Source organism: Melampsora larici-populina, assembly GCF_000204055.1.
Source record: "Melampsora larici-populina 98AG31 unplaced genomic scaffold MELLAscaffold_45, whole genome shotgun sequence".
In the NCBI taxonomy this organism is placed as follows: Eukaryota; Fungi; Basidiomycota; class Pucciniomycetes; order Pucciniales; family Melampsoraceae; genus Melampsora; species Melampsora laricis-populina.
The window spans coordinates 1480-6942 of NW_006768809.1; the positions used below are offsets into that span (position 1 = coordinate 1480).

The 5463-nt window shown below is 33.4% G+C and overlaps 3 protein-coding genes across 3 annotated transcripts; 2 read left to right on the top strand and 1 right to left on the bottom strand.

The window, feature by feature from the left end:
* Positions 1 to 840: 840 nt before the first annotated feature.
* On the top strand, positions 841 to 1011 carry MELLADRAFT_32169 (uncharacterized protein; the record flags this gene model as incomplete). The annotated part of the gene is made up of 1 exon (XM_007414651.1): positions 841 to 1011. A coding segment is annotated over one exon (171 nt), but the record flags the coding sequence as incomplete, so codon positions are not given.
* A 1684-nt stretch (positions 1012 to 2695) lies between these two features.
* Positions 2696 to 4295, top strand: MELLADRAFT_53476 (uncharacterized protein; the record flags this gene model as incomplete). Its single annotated transcript, XM_007414652.1, has 9 exons — positions 2696 to 2767; positions 2841 to 3008; positions 3106 to 3207; positions 3295 to 3389; positions 3509 to 3654; positions 3775 to 3779; positions 3846 to 3905; positions 4001 to 4083; positions 4181 to 4295. 9 exons carry the CDS (start codon positions 2696 to 2698, stop codon positions 4293 to 4295), a joined length of 846 nt encoding a protein of 281 aa, XP_007414714.1.
* A 91-nt stretch (positions 4296 to 4386) lies between these two features.
* On the bottom strand, positions 4387 to 5229 carry MELLADRAFT_72855 (uncharacterized protein; the record flags this gene model as incomplete). The annotated part of the gene is made up of 3 exons (XM_007414790.1): positions 4387 to 4655; positions 4740 to 5058; positions 5157 to 5229. The coding sequence occupies 2 exons, from the start codon at positions 5157 to 5159 to the stop codon at positions 4756 to 4758; spliced, it is 306 nt and encodes a 101-aa protein (XP_007414852.1).
* Between the last annotated feature and the right edge of the window lie 234 nt (positions 5230 to 5463).

The following is a 5463-nucleotide window of genomic DNA, read 5'->3' on the forward strand; positions in this document are numbered from 1 at the left end:
CCTGAACGTAGGTTTTGTTTTGAAGTGATCACTCATCAGACTAAGAGAACTTATCAAGCTACTATGGATTCGGAAATGAAAGATTGGATTCGAGCTATTAGTGCTTCTATTGAAAGTCTTTTGAATGGGTATGAGATTTTGTTTTTTTCCGTCTTTTTTGAGAATATATGATTAATTTGATTTTTTTTTGAATTTCTTTTTAGAACAAGTTCAGTAAGAAATTTTGATTTTTCGAAATTACAGAATCAGTCAAATGAATGTTTAAGGTCATTAATTGAAGAAACCAATCAAACCAATCAACCATCAAGTATCAGTCGAGATTCGATTGGAAGTCATGAATATGAAAGACCAAATCAAAGGATGAACTCAAATGAATTGATTAGAGTCCAATCATATCAACCAGTAGGATTCGGACGAGGTTTAGCCACCAAATTGATTAGGAAAACATCCAAATTACAATCATCTAATTCGAATTTGAATTTGATTTCTTCGAATGGATTACAAAAGAATCGGTTCACTAGTTCTTCTAAAAGACCTAAGTCTGGATTAAGTCATGCAGGAATCAGTAGCAGTAGTAGTACTTCAAAGTTACCATTGAGTAAGAATCATGAAGGATCTCATTCTAATTCGATGAGCTGTATGACCCTTGATGAAAACCAATCAGAAAGGATCCCAAGTAACTTAAACCGATCAAACCATTCAAACCAATCAGACCAACCTACATCAGATCTTTCGCATTCGATTCCTAATCCAACAAGTACAACCACAACTATGCTGACACATGAAATGAAAACCAAAGAAGAAACTGAAAGAAATCAACTGATGTTCTTGAAGAATTTAGAAAAGTTAAATTCACTAAGTCAACTTGAACCTAATTCGAAATGCATTGAGTGTGGTAAGAAACCAGCTAGATGGGCTTCTTATTCTTTAGGAATCTTTCTTTGTATTAGATGTTCAGGCTTTCATAGAGGTTTAGGTACTCATCTTTCGAAGGTTAGGTCTTTAGATCTGGATGGTAAGCCTTCTACTTCTCTTCTTTGGGGGCTGAAATGTAAGTGAATTGAGGGTGATTGATTTTGTTGTTTTTTTGGGGGGGTTGGGGATATAGATTGGAGTGATGAACAGATTAAGAATATGGAATTGATTGGAAATGAGAAAGCTAAATTGGTTTGGGAAGCCAGATTACCGGTTGGATTTAAAGTGACAGATCAGTTGAGTCATTGAAACTGAAACTTTCAATTTGTTTATTTTGATTTAAAAAAAGGAAAAAAGACCTGATTTCTGATTGATTTGTGTTTTTTCTTTTTTTTTTGCTTCTTGGAATTTTAATCAAATGATTTGATTTTAAATCATGATTTTTGGTCTCTCTTTCTTTCTCTCTGAATTGAATCGAAAATAATAACGATTGATTAATTTTTTTACTTAGAAATGTAGGAGACTTTATAAAAGAGAAATATGGATTTGAAAAGTATAAGATGTTACCTAAAGTAGAAGAAATCAAAGATGAAATGGAATTAAAAGAAATCATTTCGATTGGAATCGGATCTGGTTCATATGTTTTTGAAGAAAGATTAGTTGAAAAATAACGAAGAAAAGAAAAAAAGAATACTCTATATATATATGTCTATGGTTGTAGAAGAAGAAGAAAAACAAAACGAGAAAATGATTGAAATTGGTTGAAGAAGAAGAAAAAATTGATTGTATACTTTGGTTTTATTTATTTATTTATTTAATTATTTATTTTTGATTGGATTACTGATTACTGATTACTGATTTCTTATACATACTAATAAGGGTTGTAAGTAGATTACATATATGGTTTTCTTTCTTTGCTTTAAGAAATGTATATAGAGATATGAAGAATCGGTTTAGGAGATCATGTTTTTTTTTTCTTTTTATTGATATCTTATATCTATAAAACATCAATTATGTTTTTTCAAGTCGAATTTTGTGATTTTGATATTGATTTTGATGTTGAATCTGTTTTTGTTTTCTTTGAGCCTTGTTGCATCTTTTTTTCATCTTCATCATCAATTGCTTAATTTATTTTCTTCATCATTAACATGACATTGCTATACTGTTTTTTTAAAAAATCATGAGGTTTTTGATTTTTTGATTGTTTTTTTTTTCATGAATTTGTACAATTATAAATTGATACAAGACAATTGGAGTTTGATTTGAACTTTTTTGGTGATGGATAATACAGCAGTTTCAATTATAAATGCTCCTCTTGTTGTTTTTGATTTTTTTTTCATATCCGCCGTTGATTGATATGTTGTCCGTCTGGGTTACGTATTCTGATTAGGATCAGAAATGGAGCTCATGCTGGCGCAAACCCGCTCAAACGTTGGCATCAAGGGTTGAAGGCTGAGAAGCTGGCTTCAGGCAAATGATGTGATTCATCCTGAGGCCAGTTCATCAGCCATTTCCGCGCTTTTCCTACCAGATCGAAAACCACGGAGATGAAGAATGGAAATACAGAGTATGTATGGGTTCATAGAGAGCTGACTAATCTGTTGGAGAGCATGAGTGACGTCATTGGATGAATGAGATTTAAAGTTTCAGTCTCAACGATCAGTTTTGTTGATCGATGATTAGAAAATCTCACCAAACCAACTTATCAAGCTTACTCAGTACTCTTCGTTATCATCAAAGATTTCAACTTGATCATAGAGATTTGAATCGATTGATCAGAATGAGTCATCATCCTCCATTTAAACAAGTCGAAGATAGTCGACCAGATTATGAAACTAAAAACACATTTCACGTATGTTTTTCGATAGATTCATTTAAATATCTTGAGATTTCTAATTATCATTCTTGCTTTTCGTTTGGATTAGTATACAAAAACACCACAACCAGATTGGAAAGCAGGTGATGGATTAAATAATGCAAACTTAAAACATCGTGAAGTGTATGAAGACCCATCGATTTCAGGCATCAAAACTTATATTCCTTATGAGAATATCTCGGTACCTGATAGTTATAAATTGATGATCAATTCGATTGTAAGTGATTAAATTGATCGGTTTTTGTTTTGGATTGATTTAAGATTACATGTCTTGATGAACTTGAAGGGTTTTTTTCTTTCGTTTCTTTGGGTAGGTTCCACGTCCGATTGCACTTTGTTCTACTTTAAGTGAAGATGGAGTCCCGAACCTTGCTCCGTTTTCTTACTTTAATGCAGTTGGTCATAATCCACCAATCGTTAGTGTTTTTAAATCTGATTCTCTTGAAATCTTTGGACGTCAAACTAAACTTCATCTTGATTTCTTTGGGGGGAGGGTATGTTAGATTATGATTTCTTCTACTGATCTTCCTAGACAAAAAGATACAGCTGTCAATATAAGAAAAACTAAAGAATTCGTGGTCAATATAATTTCAGAACCGTAAGTAAATAAGACCTGTGAAGTACCTTTTTTCTTCGATTTCAAGAAAATCCAGGAAGTTGAAATAATGTTGGTACCTTGTAAAAAACAACTTTATTGGGTTTTTTTGTCTCAAATAGATTTGTGGAAGCTGCCAATTTTACTTCTATGGATTCTCCAGCAGGAGTTTCGGAATGGAAACTTTCAGGTCTGACTCCTCAAGCTTCTTTGAAAGTTAAACCTCCTAGATGTCAAGAAGCTTCAGTGAGTATGGAATGTGAATTAGGTTAGTTTTCGTTTCATCAGATTGTAAGAGTTTGTTTGAATTTGGGTGATTTTTGCTTTATTGGATTGCTTACCTGGTTCTATTCGATCGGCTTGATTTAGAACATATATATGAGGTTAGTCTTGGTTTTCAAAATGAAGTTTGGTCTGATATTGTACAAGACTAAGTTGGTATCCTTTTGTACATAACAGATGTTCGATCATGACGATCCTAAAAAACTTTCGCAGACTATGATCCTTGGAAGAATCAAGGTACGATTTGGAAGCATTTGAATTCAAGTTTGAATTTGATAAAGATAGGAATACGAGACTGAGATGGTCTTGATTTTGATGACTTTGGTTTTCAGGCTTGGAATATTAAAGAAGCTATTCTCGTTGATGGTGGACCATCCATCTCAGTTGAAAAATTAATGCCAATCTCACGTCTTGGGTAAGCTTAAGATCACATTTGATTTAAACCGTCTGATTAGAATCTTAACTGATGAAGGGATGTATTTTTTTGAATTTTGAATTTTGAATTTTGATAGTGGGATCAGTTATAGTCGAGTGACTACTGCGTTTGAATTAACTCGACCGGTTTGGGAAAAGGTAAAAGATGAACCTGAAATTAAATCTTTACTTGAGAATGATGGAAAACAATGATTGGGTCTTGAAGCATTGAATGTTTATAGGAGTCGAAATTGAATATTTATTGAACTCTTTGTACTTGATTGATTTGAAAGAAGTTTGTTCTGTATGCGTGTTTGTGTTGTTTCATCTTGAAATGAAAGACTACAGATTTCAATTTGATCAAATGTTGAAATTTAGAGACACCAGTTCAAGATCATTCAAAAGAAAGCCTTTAAAAACCGAAACGGAACATTTTATTCGAAGAAAACATGAATTGGATGATAAAACATCAAAGAAACATCGACTCAAAGAAAAGAAAGAGCTCATGGTGTACAATATCTGTCTGAAAGAAAGAGATGATGCCAGTACAAGAATGCAATGCTTGATTGGGGACTGCCGAGGATGGAAATCAATTAAAATCCATCTTCTTCAGCTTAATCGACAAGTGAGTTAAGAATGAAGATGGTCGAGACAAACCTAATCGATTTCCTCCCTATTGATCAGCGTCAGCGTCAGGAAGTTCACACGCAGGTCTAGTGAACCCATCATCACTGCAAGTGTAATTGACACGCCCACCATTTGGACACACAGGAACTGTGTGTATTCCATTTGGACAGGTGTAGGGAATAGGGCACCCATCCGAATCTTTTCCACAATCAACATCTTCATTAATCTCTGAGCAAATGCTCACTTTATCACAACATTTCACAACGAATTCTTGTGCTCTGTTAAGAGTGTTGAATAAGGTGATGAGTAAGATGAAGTTTATAATAATTGAAAGACTGAAGGAGTTTTTCTAGACAAAAAAAGGGAAAGTATGACAAGATTGTAAGAAGTAAGATCAGGTAAAAATGAGGATGAATGTGAGTTTATGAAGTGGAGATTTTAGCTTACCATTTTGTTAAACTGATTCGAGGAAATTGGTACTCAAGCTTTTTGATGAGATTTAAATAATGATGGTTGGATGATGGTAAACTGGTGTTATGAGATATATTAGACCAAGCTGTGGTGCTTCTTATATAGTCATTGGAACTCGAAATTCAGACTGCAAATCAAACTTGAGTCGCTAAGACTGGGCTTGGAATGAAGTCGAATTGCTGTGAGTATAAATGAAATATCTGTAAATCCGATCTGATGATCATGACATGAGTTTGAGTTCTGCTGTGATGGAGAGTGAAATATAAATGGTAATGATGATTTA